The 16,636-nt window shown below is 39.3% G+C and overlaps 1 protein-coding gene across 1 annotated transcript; it reads right to left on the bottom strand.

Moving 5' to 3' along the window:
* Window positions 1-411: 411 nt before the first annotated feature.
* Window positions 412-1,029, bottom strand: LOC138870378 (uncharacterized). The gene is made up of 2 exons (XM_070148180.1): window positions 965-1,029; window positions 412-883 (listed from the first exon to the last, which is right to left on the bottom strand). Exons 1-2 carry the CDS (start codon window positions 1,027-1,029, stop codon window positions 412-414), a joined length of 537 nt encoding a protein of 178 aa, XP_070004281.1.
* Between the last annotated feature and the right edge of the window lie 15,607 nt (window positions 1,030-16,636).

Raw genomic sequence — 16,636 nt, 5'->3', positions numbered from 1 at the left:
TCATTTTCTGAATCCTCATCTGAACTTTCTTCCCAAGCAGCAACCATAGCCTTTGTTGATTGTTTGTTCTTCTTGGGTTGGACCTGTTCCTTCTTCCTGTTTCTTCGTTCAGCCATTTCTTTCTTCCATTCAATTTCCCACTGAGGATAATTCTTGATCATCTGGTCAGTATTACCACATTTGTAGCAGCCCTCGTTGGTCTGTTTTTCAGGGGCCCTTGGTTTGTTGAAGGTTGCACCTCTTGAAGAACTCTTTCCTCTCATTAGGTACTTTTTGAAATCCCTTGTGATCATAGCCATTTCATCATCCTGTCTGCACCTTCAACTATTCTAAGAGCTAGGCTTCTTTCCTTCTTGGGTTCGTCCATCTTCATGGTTTGCCTTCTCAGTTCATAGGCAGTGAGATTTCCAATCAGCTCATCCAAATTGAGAGTGACAATATCCTTGATTCCTGAATAGTAGTGAATTTGCTTTCCCAAGTTATTGGCAAGACCCTTGTCAAGATTTTTTCAACCTTGTCTTCTTCAAGAATAATTCTTCCAAGAGACTTAAGTTCATTTGTCAGTATTGTAAACCTTGTGTATATTTCTTGGATGGTTTCACCTTCCTTCATAGTGAAATTTTCATATTGAGAATACATCAGTGTTCCTCTTGATCTCTTTACTTGAGGAGTTCCTTCATGGGCTACTTGTAGAGTGTCCCAGATCTCCTTAGCAGTAGTACAACTTTGAATTTTGCTGTACTCGTCTGGACCTAGTCCACACACAAGCCATTTCTTGGCCTTGACATTCTTTTCCCATTTCTTCAAATCTTCAGCAGTGCAGTCAACTCTCGTCTTTGGCATGTCCTCTCCTTCAACATTCTTCTTTGTAGTAGCCAGAGGACTATCAATAACAATGTCCTAAAGTTTATAGTCTTCTCCTATGATGTGGTCTCTCATCCTATTTTTCCACCATGAATAGTACTGGCCATTAAAGAGTGAATGCCTAGTAGTGAATTGTCCTTCATAGTTTGCAGGTGGTGCACTCATCTTGATCTGTTCCTAAAGTGTTAGCCTCTTCAAGGATAACCCGCTCTGATACCAATTGATATTTTATGCTTCAATACCACACAAGAGGGGAGGGGAGTGATTTGAGTGGTACCCAATTTTCGCTTAGCTTGATTATAGAAGGACCTGATTCTTCTATGTGTTCCAACTACTACTGTTGCGAAATAATAAATACAGAAAATAAAGAACACAAAGATTTTACGTGGAAAACACTTGGATCAAAATGTGAAAAAATCACGACCTACCTTCTAGTAGGAGTTTTCCCAAAGTCTCCACTAAAATCACTGATCCAAAAACTGCATTTACAAAAATTCTTTTGTAAACCTAGGATTAACTCTAATCCCGTTGTGGCACACAGCCTCAACTGTTGCGACAACTTCAAGTTAACTCTAACTTGAAAACTCTAAGTACCTAATATAATTGCTTCTATATAAGCTGAAAGGTACAATATAAAATCACCTACTACAATTGAACCTAGAATAAAAGATAGACACTTAGAACTGGTTCTTCTATCTGGTTCAAGTAGCTTCAGGTTTGCACGCTTGAATCACACATAAATTGCTTGCAAAATTGCCTTGCTATTTTGCTCTTAATTCACGTTTTACTTCTGCTTATGTGCATTACTTGTAAAAGAGAATAACACTGATATTTAATAAGTTTGCAATTAGAGATTGACTAGAATACATATGCCACTCTTCTATGATGGAAGAGTTCTAGTTGATGTCATACTCTAACTCTATCATTTTCCTAAACCGTGTTCTCTTTGTGTAAGAAGTCTTTCTCCTTATCCAATATGCAATTTTTTCGATCATGATCAGGAGATATCACTTTTGATAAGTTAGGTTTATCTCCTTTATATGCATTTCACATGTTTGGGTTGATCATAACTGTGCTTCACAAAATGGACCTGGTCCATGTGAGTTCCTTTGTGAGTGTTCAAAACTTCACCTTTACTTGACCAACAGAAACCAATAGCATTAATAACTCGATCGTGTAGTAGTAGTAGCAGCAGACGACCTTGTTTTCAGAATATTAATTGTACTTGAAATTCAGTACTTATTCCCACCATATAAATCGTTTTTACTAATCACACGAATAAAAGCTTGTAATGAGAAGCGATCAAGTACTAAGAACTAAATATAAAATGATGAGGTGGAAGTGGTACTAGCTTAATTAATATGGATAGGAAGAAGAAGATTATAATCTAATAAGAAAACCAAGAAGAATTAATGCATATTGCAGACAATAAAATTTGCGTCGAGAAAATAAAATCAAGACCGAAAAATATTGCAACAATTGTAATGTTTGATTCCAAGGAATATGAGCGTACAATCTCTATGAATCCTCCGATTCTTCTTTTCAATAGTAAATAAATTCAAGGGCCTTTGAGCTTGATCTTGAATATGTAGTGGTTGCCACGAATGATAATCTTGTTCTTGAGCTTGAGCTTGATTGCTTGAAGCTTGAACTTGATTTGTATTTCGTTCTTGAGTTTGAACTTGATTGTTTGAAGCTTGAAACTTGTGGAGGAATTTCCAGCGTTTGATCCACGAGCTCTTTCTTGCTTCTTGTTATAACTTCTGTTGTGTGACAAGGCCGCATTTGATTGGCCAGAACATGTCACTTGCACACGTGGCACAGTTTCATTGGCCTTGTAATGTGACTTGGCATGCCTTGTCATTTTGACACGTGGCATGATCAGATCCTATTGACTCTTCCATTTGACTTGGCGTGCCACGTCGTTTGACACGTGACATCAAACTGGGCCTCTAGGAAAATGACATCTTGGGCTTAGTGAAGTGGGCTCATCACTTTAACCCAACTAAATGGGCTAGCCCAATGGATTAAAACTTATTTATTTAATTCATATATATTTGGACTTATATATATAATATCTAATTATATTAGTCCATAATATTTAGTTGGACTAACATATTTAATATATAATCCAAATTATTTTATTGAATTTAAATCCAATAAATTTTATATGCCTACAAATGCCCCCTAGTTCAAGACTTGTCCATATATCTGCACGTTAAGGACTAGGCTTGAAGTATTAACTTGATACTTCTTTTAGATCAATAATAATTTATGCAATGCATTTCCTATATGCCAAAAGAGAGAATAACTCCATGCATTACGCCAAATCAAATGAGAACGTGGAGAATATGAATTAATTCCACGTCTATCAATAACTTTGGTTGTCATTTTTGTCCACCTTACATTTTACAACGATACCAAGCATTGCCAGTAATAAAAAAGGCAATAACAATTGTTATTATAATGGCAATTGCATTGTTCAAATTCTGTTGAACAATCTCAAACTATTTGTCCACCGTTCTTGTAGTTTTTGCCTTATAAGATAAGACTTCATTCTTTGATTGAACAAGGAAAAAAAGCGCAATAAGCTTAATTACACGTAGTTCAATAGCCTGTTTCTTTGGCCAAAAGCTTAATTACACGTAGTTCAATAGCCTGTTTCTTTGGCCAAAAGTATTTTTTTTGCCAAAAACACTTTTGGCAAAAAATTAAGGTGTTTGACCAAACTTTTGGAAGAAAAAAAAGTAATTTTGAAGAGAAACAGAAGCAGTTTTGGAGAAGCAGAAAAAAGTAGTTTCTATCCAAAAGTACTTTTTTGAAAAATACTTTTGAAAATTTATACTTAGAAGCAATTTTTTAAAGCTTGACCAAACACTAATCAAGTTTGATACGAATTTAGCAATTTCACGCCGTTAATACGTTGAATTCCTCCAGGAGTCTGACTAAAAAGTCACCCCACATCGAAATCTATTTCCCTACAGCCGCTTTAGAAATATATGTAAGGACGCGTCATCTCCAACTTGTGAGCATCAATTCGCGTGCAGGCGAGCCATTTTAAGTTTGCCTTCGACAATTAACAAATATCAAAAGGTAATTTCTTCTTCTGCACATTTTCTTTTATATTTTTTTTTCTTTTTTTCTTTTTTGTTTTTTTTGTATGCCAAAAAGAGAAGGATATATTCTTGGTTAACGAGATGATCCATGCATGAAGAAGCAATCATAGGGTGAGAGGGGATGAGTGCGCCCGAATATCGGAGCGATTACTCTCATGGCCCAATTATCGGAGAAATTATTCTCAATGTGGCTCGATTATCGGAGAGATTACTCTCAATGTGGATCGACTATCGGATAGATTACTCTCAAAATGACCCGACTACCGGAGAGATTACTCTCAAGGTGGCCCGACTATCGGAGAGATTACACTCAAAATGACCCGATTATTGGAGAGATTACTCTCAATGTGGCTTAACTATTAGAGAGATTACTCTCAAGGTGGTCCGACTATCGGAGAGATTACTCTCAATGTGGCCCGACTATCGGAGAGATTACTCTCAATGTGGTCCGACTATCGGAGGTCATTTCATCCATTTATACCTTTGTGCCCATTCTAATATTCTTGATTTGGACTTTGATGACTTTTTTTTTCTTTTGCAGCCTCATGGCCTTCTTTGAGGAACTCCCGTCATGTAGAAAATTGGACCGTGGAGCACAAGTCTTCTTCTAATCCATTTTCCAAGATGTGGTCTCTCCAAGCGCCAATCCATCACCACGTAAACATTGATAGCACCCTTCCAAACTTAGGGCGTCGCATAATTCAAGGCGAAGTACGTTGGGGTAACCCAACGACAATAAAGGGCGAGTATCATCATATTCCAGGATATTGGGAATGGGCTAAAGATGTACTTGGCAAAAGCGAACAAACCTTGAGTACAGTAAAGATTTATGGTGCTATCTATGCCTCACTTTTCACTTATGATCGAAACTCGAACATTTTGCAAACATTTTGTGAGGCTTAGTGCCCCAAGACGAACACGCTTCTTACATCAGCTAGGGAACTATCTATCTCTCTTTGGGACTTACATATCCTTGGAGGTCTGCCCATTGCGGGTTCTCCGTACGAAGAAGTGGTACTTGAGACAAGAGAACTCATCGGTTTGGACGAAAAACAGATGAGATTTATTCATCAATCTTGCGAGTACTTATTTGTTGCCTTCCATCACCTTAAGGAAGGTACGAGTATTAACCAAAAGGTCTCCTTGAGCAAGTGGACAAATCTTTGGTATAAAAAAGCTTTAATATATAAACCTGCCCTACTGCGAAAGGAAAAGAAATTCGAGCGCCTAAGTAGACACATAATCCTAACGGAATTATCCCCGAGACAACTAGGTGGGCGAGTGATTTTGTGTTTCACTACAAGGTAGAGAACTTCATTCGTCCCGAGACTTTTAGATGGCACACATGATGGCAAGAGGGCGAAAGATTAGCCTTGCGGTCCTAGTTTTGGTGAGTATTTATCATAATAAGATTTCGTGTTCTTCCCAGCTTGATCAGGTCAAAGTTTGTTTTACCATCCATTATGTTTACGGCTGGCTTGCACATTACCTCAAAACCCATTATCCACTTGCTAAGGGTCCGTCTGTCCCTTTGATGGTGGCATACTCAGGAGAGGGATCTGCGAGGTGCTTTGACGAGAAAGATGCAAGAAAATGCATGCACAATGGGGAGGATATAGTTTGGACACCAACAATGTTAACCAATTCTCGTCCTTATTATTATGTGGATAACGATGCCTCTCAAGAGTTAAAGTCAAATTACTTCATGAGCTTATATTTTAGTTACCTCCCTTTGAGGTATAATAACTCATTCATCATCGAGCCATATAGCCCGCATTGGTTTGGTCATCAATTTGGGTTTTACCAGAACGTCCCCGATTATTTGGAGAATAATATACATAGCGCCTATCTAGATGAAAGACTCAGATTTTGGAGGATTTGCACACTGTATCGGTCTATGTCACGTGCGGTTTTCCCCTACCGGGAGATCCAGTGGAGAAGTATTTCTCCACCAATTATATGTTTTGGTAGGAGAAAGCGCATGAGAAGTTTCTCGAGAATAATTTACAAGCTCTGGTAGACAATGTTGGGCTAATATCTACTACTCCTTTAGGAGGTGAAGATCAAGGTGTTGGAAAGGCGCTCTCAAAAGTCAAAAAACCACCTACTCCAATCCCAAAATTAGTTATACAACATAAGAAAAGGAAGCTTAAATCCTCAAAGGCAGCTTTGAAAGAGGTGGTGTGCACTTTAACAAATATAGAGAAACACCCTCCAGTTCTTCCATTTAGCACGCGAGTTCCTCAAGATACAAGCTAGAGTACCAATGAAGATCAAAATTGGAAAAGGAAACGGCCTAACCCAGTAGAGATCGTAGAGGTTCCAAGTGTTGACAGCCCCTCAAGAACGCATACTACTTGTAACAAAGAGGTAAAATACAATCACCTCGCCTTTTTCATTCCTTTTTTTGAACGAATAGCTTTACTATAAATTACTTACTTTCTTTGCCTTTTTCTTATGCAGTTAAACACCATTGGGCATCCGATGGTATCCCAACATGACAAGCCACAAGTGAGTGATGAATCTATTGGAGGGCCTACGTCTAAAGTGAAGTCATCTTCAAAGGCATCATCTCTTCCTTATAACAAATCCCTGAAAAGACAAACTCCAAATGAGATAACTCGCATTTCACCAATGACAAATACAACAGTATCTATTTTTGAAGGAAAGAGCATTTTCTTTAGTTGCAAAAAGGAATTCATCTTGGGACTTTGGGAGGATATTTGCAACAGACTCTCCAAAACTCGTATAAAACTACTCTCATCTTATAGGGAGCAAATCACTGATATTTTTTAGGATATGAAAAGACGAATATTTTAGATCTTTATCGTGTAGAACTACTCTCATCTAAATTTGCTGACCGTTGATGATTCGGCCAATTTGGAGGAGAAGAAGAAGAACCTGGAGACTGGCTGACAAGAATTGATCAACTACAAGTTTTGTTTAGATTAGGCTATTAGCATTATCTCCTCTTTTATCTTTATGTTAGATTGACCTAGTGGATATTTATTTCATCTTAAATAAGATTGTTTCTCTTTTGCTTTACATTGCCCGACATTTATCTTAGTCGCATAATTTTTAGCTTTACGCGCTTGTAACGAAAGATTCATATCTTGTCGTGGGAGAGTCCAAATAACAAACCGATTAATTTCTAGAAAATTAGACTTCAATATCTAAAACATATCCGAAATTAGAATCAAACACCTTCAGAATCTCCCCATATAATATTTTTGAAACCAACTTTAGATTCTACCATGTTGAAAATTTCAGATTTGCGTAGTCTCACCAAAAAAATTATATCCTGGTGTAGAAAAGTCAAAATAATGAACCGTTTGATTTTTTGAAAACTTAACTTGTGAATATATAACATATCCAAAATGCAAAATTTAATGCATTAAGGATAGTTTCAGATAATAGTTCGAAATCAATATTAAATTCTGACGCTGACGATTTCAGATTTGCGCGACTTTACCAAAACTTTTGTATTTTGATGTAGGGATGTTGAAATCATGAATCGCTTGATTTATTGGAAACTAAACTTCAAAATCTAAAACTTATCTAAAATGTAAAATTTAATGCCTTAAGGATAGTTTCAGATCATAGTTCGAAATCGACTTTGGTTTTTGATATGTCAACAATCCCAAATTAGCACGACTTCACCAAAATTTTTGTATCTTGAAAGCCTCGAGATCGCAAGACCTTTTTTAATTGCCAAAAATTGAAATTAAAGAGCTTCATTCTCACCAAATATCTTGGGTTCAAGTCTCACTGAATTTGACACGTCGTGAAGGCTTCACCAAATTGTTTTTGAAGGTTTGGCGTACATGAAGGCATAGCGAATCCCCGGATTTCAATGCAAATGTTTGGTAGCCTCCTAAAAGATATTAATCATTTTATTGAAGACACCAATTTACCATAGTGGCTTGTCCCCTTTAAATCTTAGAAGCATTATGTTTCCCATGCATTTTGAATTTTTGATCGTAATGTATATGTTTTTAAAGTTCCGTCCCCTGTCATTGAGACTCACTGAGTACAATAAATGGTACTAACTTTTTCCTTTGGAAACCTACGTTGGTCTGCGGTACAACGTAGGAACTGGTTTTTGCAGGCGAGCAGGCTACAAGTTAGGATTTCCTTCTCTTCTAGTTGTATTGGTGAGCTCCACTTTTGTTCGTGGAGTATTCTTTAGAGTCATTTTTATTTAGATATTTCTTTATTTACTTAGAGAACTGGCCATGAAATCTCATGTCTTGAGCAGTGCATCAGTTTATCAGTAGAGGTTTCATAGACACAGTCGGTGGGTTAAGATTCAGATGTTTTTGATAATAACTTAGTAGTATTTTATTGGTTACTACGAATAAAGTTTTGAAATTGGCTTATTTTAGATATTTAAATTAATTAAAAGTATTTGGCTACAGTAGTGCCTTGTGGCATACAAAGTTTAAAGTTATAATAGATTTGATAAGCGCGGATGGTTCGCTTGGTCATGTTTAGTGATTGGGTGCCATCCCGACTTGTTCAGAAAATGGGTCCTGACAAACTTGGTATCAGAGCCTCAGGTTTATGGAGTCCTAGGGGTCTATGAAGCCGTGTTAGTAGAGTCTTGTTTATGGGTATGAAGCGCGCTATACTTATAAACAGAAGGCTACAAGCATTTAGGAAAAGTCTCATTTTTTCATACTTTAGATCGTGCAGTAGATCTTACCTCTAAGAAACTATCTAATGTATTCATTTCTTCAAAACTCGCAAAAATGGCTCGTACTCGCAACTCTGACACTGACACTCAGGCAGCTGCTCAAGAAATTATTGCTACTATTGTGGCTCAAGGTAGAACTAAGAAAGGTTTAACTTAGAAAAGGCAAGGTAGATCCATAAAAGGGATTCAAGTACCACGAGTTGAACATGAAGAAGGGGTGGAGCATGATGATCCAGTACCTCAGGATCCAGTGCCGCCCCCAACAGTAGCTCCGGCTCAGACAACTATATCTCCAGAGGTGGGTCAGATGTTTAATGCAGTCAACAGTGCTATGGAGATGTATAAAGCCTTCATGACCAACCAGAACGAGAGAAGAGATGAGATTCCACCTCAATCAAATAGATAGAACAATTATGAGTCCTCAAGAGTGAATGAATTTTTGAAGTTGAGTCCTCTAGTATTTCATGGTTCTATAGTTGATGAAGATCCAATGTTGTAGATGAAGGCTGTGAAGAAAGCCCTCCTAGCGATGAAAGCATTTGATGATGAAGCCGTGGAGCTGGCTGCTTACCAGCTTAGAGATGTGGCCGGCGCTTGGTTTGAGATATGGGAAAAAGGAAAGAGATGAAGATCATGGTCTACCTACTTGGGAAGAATTTGAAGAGGCCTTCATGGCTAACTTTATCCCGGAAGAGGATAGGGAAGCTAAGGCTATAGAGTTCGAACAGCTCAAGCAAGGGAATAAAAGTGTGCAAGAGTACTACAAGGAATTCATAAGATTGGCTAAGCATGCTCCTCACATGGTTATGACAGAAAAAGCAAAGATTAACAGGTTTGTTGGCGGTTTGGCTTACCAGATTAAGGATACGACATTAGCTGCAGTGGTAGGAATGACAACTTTCTCCTCTGTTGTTAGATTTGCCAAGCATTGAGAAAAAGACAGACAACAAAGGAGAGAAGAAAAAGAGCTTCAAAAAAGCCTGGGCAACAGGCAGGTTTAACGGTACATCCAGCGGAAGTGGAAGGGGTTCCTCTGATAAGGAGTCATTAGCACCAGCTCAGTCCAGTTATTAGTCAGGTGGTGGGTCTTCCTTCAGATGTACTCAGAGTTATGGAAATCAGTCTCGCTAGAATCAGAATTTTAGGATATCATCCTCACATAGCCAGAGTCATGCTAAGCAATATTCACAACAACAAGGTCTTTGTGGAACATGTAAGCGGCAACATTCAGGTCAGTGCAAGCTCAGGTTTCATGGTTGCTATCATTGCGGAGACATTGGTCATATAAAGGCCAACTACCCAAAGTTGAGACGTAATTCAGTAGGGGATCAACTCGTCCTTTTAGTTTCTCAGCTACTGCAATTGCACCACCTCAGGCTCGTAGTTCTCATAATCAAACTGGGCGTAGGGCAGGCAGAGGTGCAGATCGAGTTACTCAAGGAGGGGGACAACCCCGTTTATTTGCTACACTTGATCGTCAGAGTGCAGAGGCATCTGTAGAAGTTATTACAGGTATACTTCTAGCCTGATCACATAATGCTTATTCTATAATGGATCCAGGTTCAACGTTTTCATATGTGACTCCATACTTTGCAATTAACCTTGGGCTAGAACCGGAACAACTTAGTGAGCTATTCCTACTATCTACTCCAGTTGGCAAGTCGGTGAGAGTCACAAGAGTCTATAGAGGTTGTATAGTTTCAATCCAAAGTAGCAACATCGAGACTGATCTCATAGAGTTAGAAATGGTGGATTTCGATGTGATCATGGGTATGGATTGGTTGTCTTCTTGCTATGCCATGTTAGATTGTTGTGCCAAGATAGTCAAGTTCTAATTTCCAAATGAAGAAGTGTTAGAGTGGAAAGGTAGTTCAGCATCGCTTGTAGTTAAGTTTATTTTTTACCTTAAGGCACAACGAATGATCAGTAAAGGGTGTCTCGCCTATTTGGATCACATCATTAATCTAGAATCAGAACCTCCAACTCTTCAGTCTGTGCCAGTTGTTAGAGAATTTCCAGAAGTTTTCCCAGATGACCTTCCCGGACATCCTCCCAAAAGAGTCATGGACTTTGGCATTGATCTCATGCCAGGTGTAACGACCTGACCGGTTATTTTGAGCTATTGCACTTTGCTCACCAGTTCTTGGGCATGACTAGCCCCGTGTGATGTATTATAACTTATGTAAATCTTCAGTTTTGGTTTGCAGGGTAATCGGAATGGATTTGGAAAAACAATTCTCAGTTTGAAACTTTAAATTTGAAAGGTTTGACCAAGTTTTGAATTTTTAATATTGGATTTTGGATTTGGAGTTTTATGATTTGGTTAGCTCCGTTAGGTGATTTAGGACTTAGGAGCGTGATCGGAATGTGTTTTGGAGGTACGGAGTAGATTTAGGCTTGAATTGGCAAAATTGGAATTTTGGTGTTTTCTGGTTGATAGGTGAGATTTTGATACAGAGATGGGAATGGAATTCCGGAAGTTGGAGTAGGTCCGCTGTGTCATTTCTGACGTGTGTGCAAAATTTCAGATCATTCAGATGAGGTTTGATGGACTTTTTGATCGAAAGCGAAATTTGGAAGTTTTTGGAATTCTTAGGCTTGAATCCGTTGACGATTTGATGTTTTGATGTTGTTTTGAGCATTCTGAAGGTTGTAACAAGTTTTAATGACGATATGGGATATGTTGGCATGTTTGGTTGAGGTCCCGAGGGCCTCGAGTGAGTTTCAGGTGGTTAACGGATCAATTTTTGGACTTAGGACTTGGCAATTTTGCTGGTTTTTGTTGCAGGGATTTTTGTTCATCACGTTCGCGGAGGGTGCATCGTGTTCGCGAAGAGTGTTTTCTGTGATGATGATTTTGTTCTACGCATTCGTGAAGGAGAGGACATGAATGCGAAGGTGAAGGCAACATGTGCATCGCCGACGCATGATTAGGGTCGCGTTCACGAAGAGGAGTGAGGTCGTTGGGCACCCCAGGCCGTTGTGCTATGCGTTCGCGAGATTAGTATTGCGTTCGCGAAAGGCTGGACTGGTGAAGCATCGCGTTCGCGTGGCAATGTCCGCTTTTGCAAAGGGAAAAGTGGTGAGGTAGTGTAATTTGGTCTACGCGAACGCGAGAGGGCGGTCGCGTTCGCGAAGAAGGATATTTTACCTGGGGTAGAATGTTTAAAAGTGGGTATCGCGATTTTTGGTCTATTTTCTCCATGGTTGAGCAAATTTTGGAGCTTTTGAGAAGGATTTAATAGGGAATCGAAGGGAAACACTTGGAGGTAAGATTTTTGAACACAATTCTCGATCCTATGTTGATTCTTGCTTGTTTAAACATGAAATTTGTGGAATTTAAAGCCTAAAATTGGGGAATTAGAGCTTGAAATTGGAGAGTGTAAATTTGGGATTTGAGGGGCCATTTGAGGTCCGATTTTTATGTTCTTGGTATATATGGACTCGTGGGAGGATAAGAATTCTATTGATGTGACTTTTATCAGATTTCGAGGTGTGGGCCCGGGGGTCGAGTTTTGACCAATTTTGGAATTTTGATGTAATTTGATTATTTTCGAGTGGGCTTTATTCCCTCAACATATTTTGATGGTTATATACTGATTTTGGTTAGATTCAGGGCATTTGGAGGGCGAATCGAGAGTCAAGGGCATCACAGGCTAGAGTTTGGCTTGGTTTGAGGTAAGTAACGCTTCTAAACTTGGTTATGAGGGTTTGAAACCCCAAACTATGTGATCTATGATTACTATTGAGGTGACGCCAATGCCAAATGACAGGCTTGTGGGCGTGTACCGTGAGAATTGTGGCCTGGATCATTCCATGGCACCGTTTAGTGACTCTTTCTTGCTGATATCTGTGTTGTAATTGTGTGATTTAGTTAATGAGCTGCAAATCATGCTAATTATCATGTTAAGGCTTCACGCCAATACTGTTGAGACCCGAGAGGTCGTTTTTTGCTGTCATGTCACTAGCTTCATTTATAATCTATACTCAGTCCTGTTCATGCATATTATATCATGCCTCAGTATCGATTATTGCTATTTGACATATCATATCATTGTTCGGGCTTGTATCATGACATCTTAGCCCATGTGTGTGAGATTGGATTGTATTGACTGAGTGAGGTCGAGAGCCTAATATTGATTGACAGTATGGGATCGGGCTACACGCCGCATAAAGATATTAATCATGCCTTCGCTGGCGTTGATATAGCGTTTGGGCTTAGAGAAGCCCCTCCGGAGTCTTTACACCCCCAGTGAGCGCAGTTGATGATATTGAGGGATGGATCTTCCTTGGACATGGATCTTATCCGCAGTATTGGTATGGAGATGGATCTTCTCCATGAGGCTGGATTGGCCTGTTCCTCAGTACCGCAGACTGATAGTCTGTGATGTATAATATATATTCCGGGATGGATCTTCCCTGGGCCTTGTGAGCCATATACAGTACTGAGTGATTATGAGTTGTCACTATTATTACCAGGAGATGGATCTTCTCCGTAGGCTGGATTGGCCTTCCTAAGTACTGAGTGACTACTCTCAGAGACGTATGTATATACGGGATGGATCTTCCCTAGGCCATACGAGCCATATACAGTACTGAGTGGATGAGCATCGAGTTATTGGGCACATGAGGTACTTGGCATAGTGCATTTTCATTCAGTGTGTGCATTGGCATGTAGATGTAGCGTAGCTTATACTCCTTTATCATGTCCATACTTGCTCTATTTCCCTGTTATGAGCTGTTTAATTACCTGAAAGCATGCCCACGTTTCTGTACGATATTCCTGTTTATCCTATGAAGAGGTTGAGTTCGTCACTACCTCCCAGTCCATAGTTTGGGCATGTTACTTACTGAGTTGGTGCACTCACGTTACCCCTATACCTCGTGTATAGATTCAGGCACTTCGGATCCATTGGCGGATGTTTGATCGAGGCTTCTGACTTAGAAGATTATTGAAGTACCTAACATTTGCAGGGCTTGGCCCTCCTTCTCATTTCTAGTTGTACTTGTCTATTGGCTCTTAGACACTTTGATAGATTATGTATTTACCTTAGACGCTCATGATCTCAGTGACACCGTAGTATTGGGACGAATGTATTGTAATATAAATCTCTCTTATGTCTTGAACGATTTGTTTTAAAAATGATGAAAGTTTTTCGCAAATGATTTTTAATATCTATATTGTGGTATTGGATTGCATTGGTTTGAGGCTGGCCTAGTTCCATGATAGGTTCCACCACGACAGGTTGGGTTTTGGGTTGTGACACCAGGCACTCAGTCCATATCTATACCTCCTTATAGGATGGCTTCAGCAGAACTTAATGAGTTGAGAGAACAGTTGAAAGACCTTCGTGACAAGGGCTTTATCAGGCCGAATGTTTCACCGTGGGGGTGCCCTGGTCCTTTTTGTAAAGAAGAAAGATGGGTCTCTCAGAATGTGCATCGACTATCGGTAGTTAAATAAAGTTACCATTAAGAATAAGTACCCACTACCAAGAATTGATGATTTATTTGATCAACTTTAGGGTGAAAAGTACTTTTCAAAAATAGACTTGAGGTCCGGGTACCACCAGTTGAGAATGAGAGAAGAGGATATATCTAAAACAGCCTTTAGAACTCGCTACGGGCACTATGAATTTCTAGTAATGTCCTTCGGGATGACAAATGCTCCAGCTGCATTCATGGACCTCATGAACAGAATTTTCAAGCCATTTCTTGATACCTTTATTATCGTGTTTATAGACGATATTTTGGTATACTCTAAAAGCAAGGAAGATCGTGCAAAACACCTCAGAATAGCCATGCAAACCTTGAAGGAGAATGAGCTTTATGCCAAGTTTTCAAAATGTGAGTTCTGGTTGTAGTCAGTGGCATTCTTAGGCCACATGGTATTTAGTGAAGGCATAAAAGTAGATCCTCAGAAGACATCAGCAGTCAAGAACTGGCCTAGGCTGACAATGCCAACCGAAATCAGAAGTTTCTTGGGGTTAGCAGGCTACTTAAAAAGGTTTGTAGAAGGGTTTTCCTCACTTGCAGCTCCATTAACTAAGTTGACTCAGAAAGTAGTTAAGTTCCAGTAGTCAGATGCTTGTGAGTAGAGTTTTCAAGAGTTAAATAAGAGGTTGACCACTGCACCTGTGTTAACCTTGCCGACAGGTTCGAGTGGGTTCACAGTGTATTGTGATACCTCTAGAGTGGGTCTTGGTTGTGTTCTTATGCAAAATGGAAAAGTTATTGCTTATGCCTCCAAGTAGTTACAGAATCATGAAACGAACTACCCCGCACATGACTTGGAGCTTGCAGTAGTGGTGTTTGCATTAAAAATATGGCGACACTACCTTTATGGCGAGCATTCTGAAGTTTTTATAGATCACAAAAGCTTCCAGTACATTTTCAAGCAAAAGAATTAAATTTGAGACAAAGAAAGTGGCTCGAGCTATTGAAGGATTATAACATCAATATCCTTTATCACCCGGGCAAAGCTAACGTGGTAGCAAATGCATTTAGTAGTAAGTCAATGGGTGTCTTGGCCCATCTTGTAGTACAAAGGCGAACTTTGGGTAGAGAAGTTCAAAAACTGGCAAATGATGGAATTATATTGGATGAGACCGAAGAAGGAGGTATAACTGCTTATGCCTTAGCGTAATCCTCCCTTGTTGCGCATGTTAAGGCTAATCAAGATGAAGATCCGTACTTAGTGAAGTTAAAAGAAGGAGTCAGAAACAAATAAATCACTGCTTTCACTCAAGAAAGTGACAGAGTTTTGAAGTTGAATGATCAGCTATGTATGACTGATGTACATGGTCTGAGAAAGGCCATACTGGAAGAAGCTCATAGCTCGAGGTACTCTATCCACCTAGGTGCTACCAAAATGTATCTGGACTTGAAAGAGTTGTATTGATAGAAAGGAATGAAGAAGAAAGTAGCAGATCATGTGGCTAAATGTTTGAATTACCAGCAAGTCAAAGCCAAGCATCAGAGGCCTAGTGGCCTAGCTCAAGATATAGAAATACCACAGTGGAAATGGGAGATAATTAATATGGATTTCGTAGTATGTCTACCTCGCACATACCATAAGCATGATTCAATTTGGGTTATTGTAGACCGACTGACAAAGTCCGCTCATTTTCTACTAGTAAAGATGACAGATTCCACAGAGCAGTATGCGCAATTGTACATCAAAGAAATAGTCCGATTGCATGGTACTCCAGTTTCAATCGCATCTGACAGAGGCCCTCAGTTCACAACGCATTTTTGGCAGGCATTTCAGAAAATATTAGGTACCAAGGTCAATTTGAGCACTTCTTTCCATCCACAGACCGATGGTCAGGCATAAAGGACCATTCAGACTCTCAAACATATGTTGTGAGCATGTGTTATAGATTTTGGAGGTAATTGGGATGATCACTTGCCACTTATAGAATTTGCTTACAATAACAACTATCAGTCTAGCATTGGTATGGATCCTTATGAAGTGCTGTATTAGCGAAGATGTAGGTCTCCAGTGGGTTGGTTTGAACCAGCAGAGGTGCCATTGATTGGTCTAGAGTTTGTTTGTGAGGCCTTAGAGAAATTCCAGCTAATCAGAGAAAGACTGAAAGCGGTTCAAAGTCGTCAAAAGTCCTATTCTGACAAGAGGCATCGTGACTTAGAGTTCATGGTTGGTGACAAGGTGTTTTTGAAAGTTTTACCAATGAAAGGAGTTATGAGGTTTGGTAAGAAGGGGAAACTTAGTCCTAGATTTATTGGACGTTATGAGAATATAGAAAATAAGGAAACGTGGCTTATGAGCTAGCGTTGCCCGTTGAATTGTCCTCTGTTCATCCTGTCTTTCATGCGTCTATGCTTAGAAAGTACATTCATGATGAGTCGCATATAATACCTGCCGATACCATAGAAATTAAAGAAGGCTTGACTTATGAAGAGGTACTTATAGAAATTCTCGATAGGCAAGTAAGAA

This window comes from Nicotiana sylvestris, chromosome 1 (assembly GCF_000393655.2).
Source record: "Nicotiana sylvestris chromosome 1, ASM39365v2, whole genome shotgun sequence".
Classification (NCBI taxonomy): domain Eukaryota; kingdom Viridiplantae; phylum Streptophyta; class Magnoliopsida; order Solanales; family Solanaceae; genus Nicotiana; species Nicotiana sylvestris.
The sequence above is the reverse complement of the archived record's forward strand: the minus strand, read 5'-3'. Positions and strand labels throughout refer to the sequence as shown.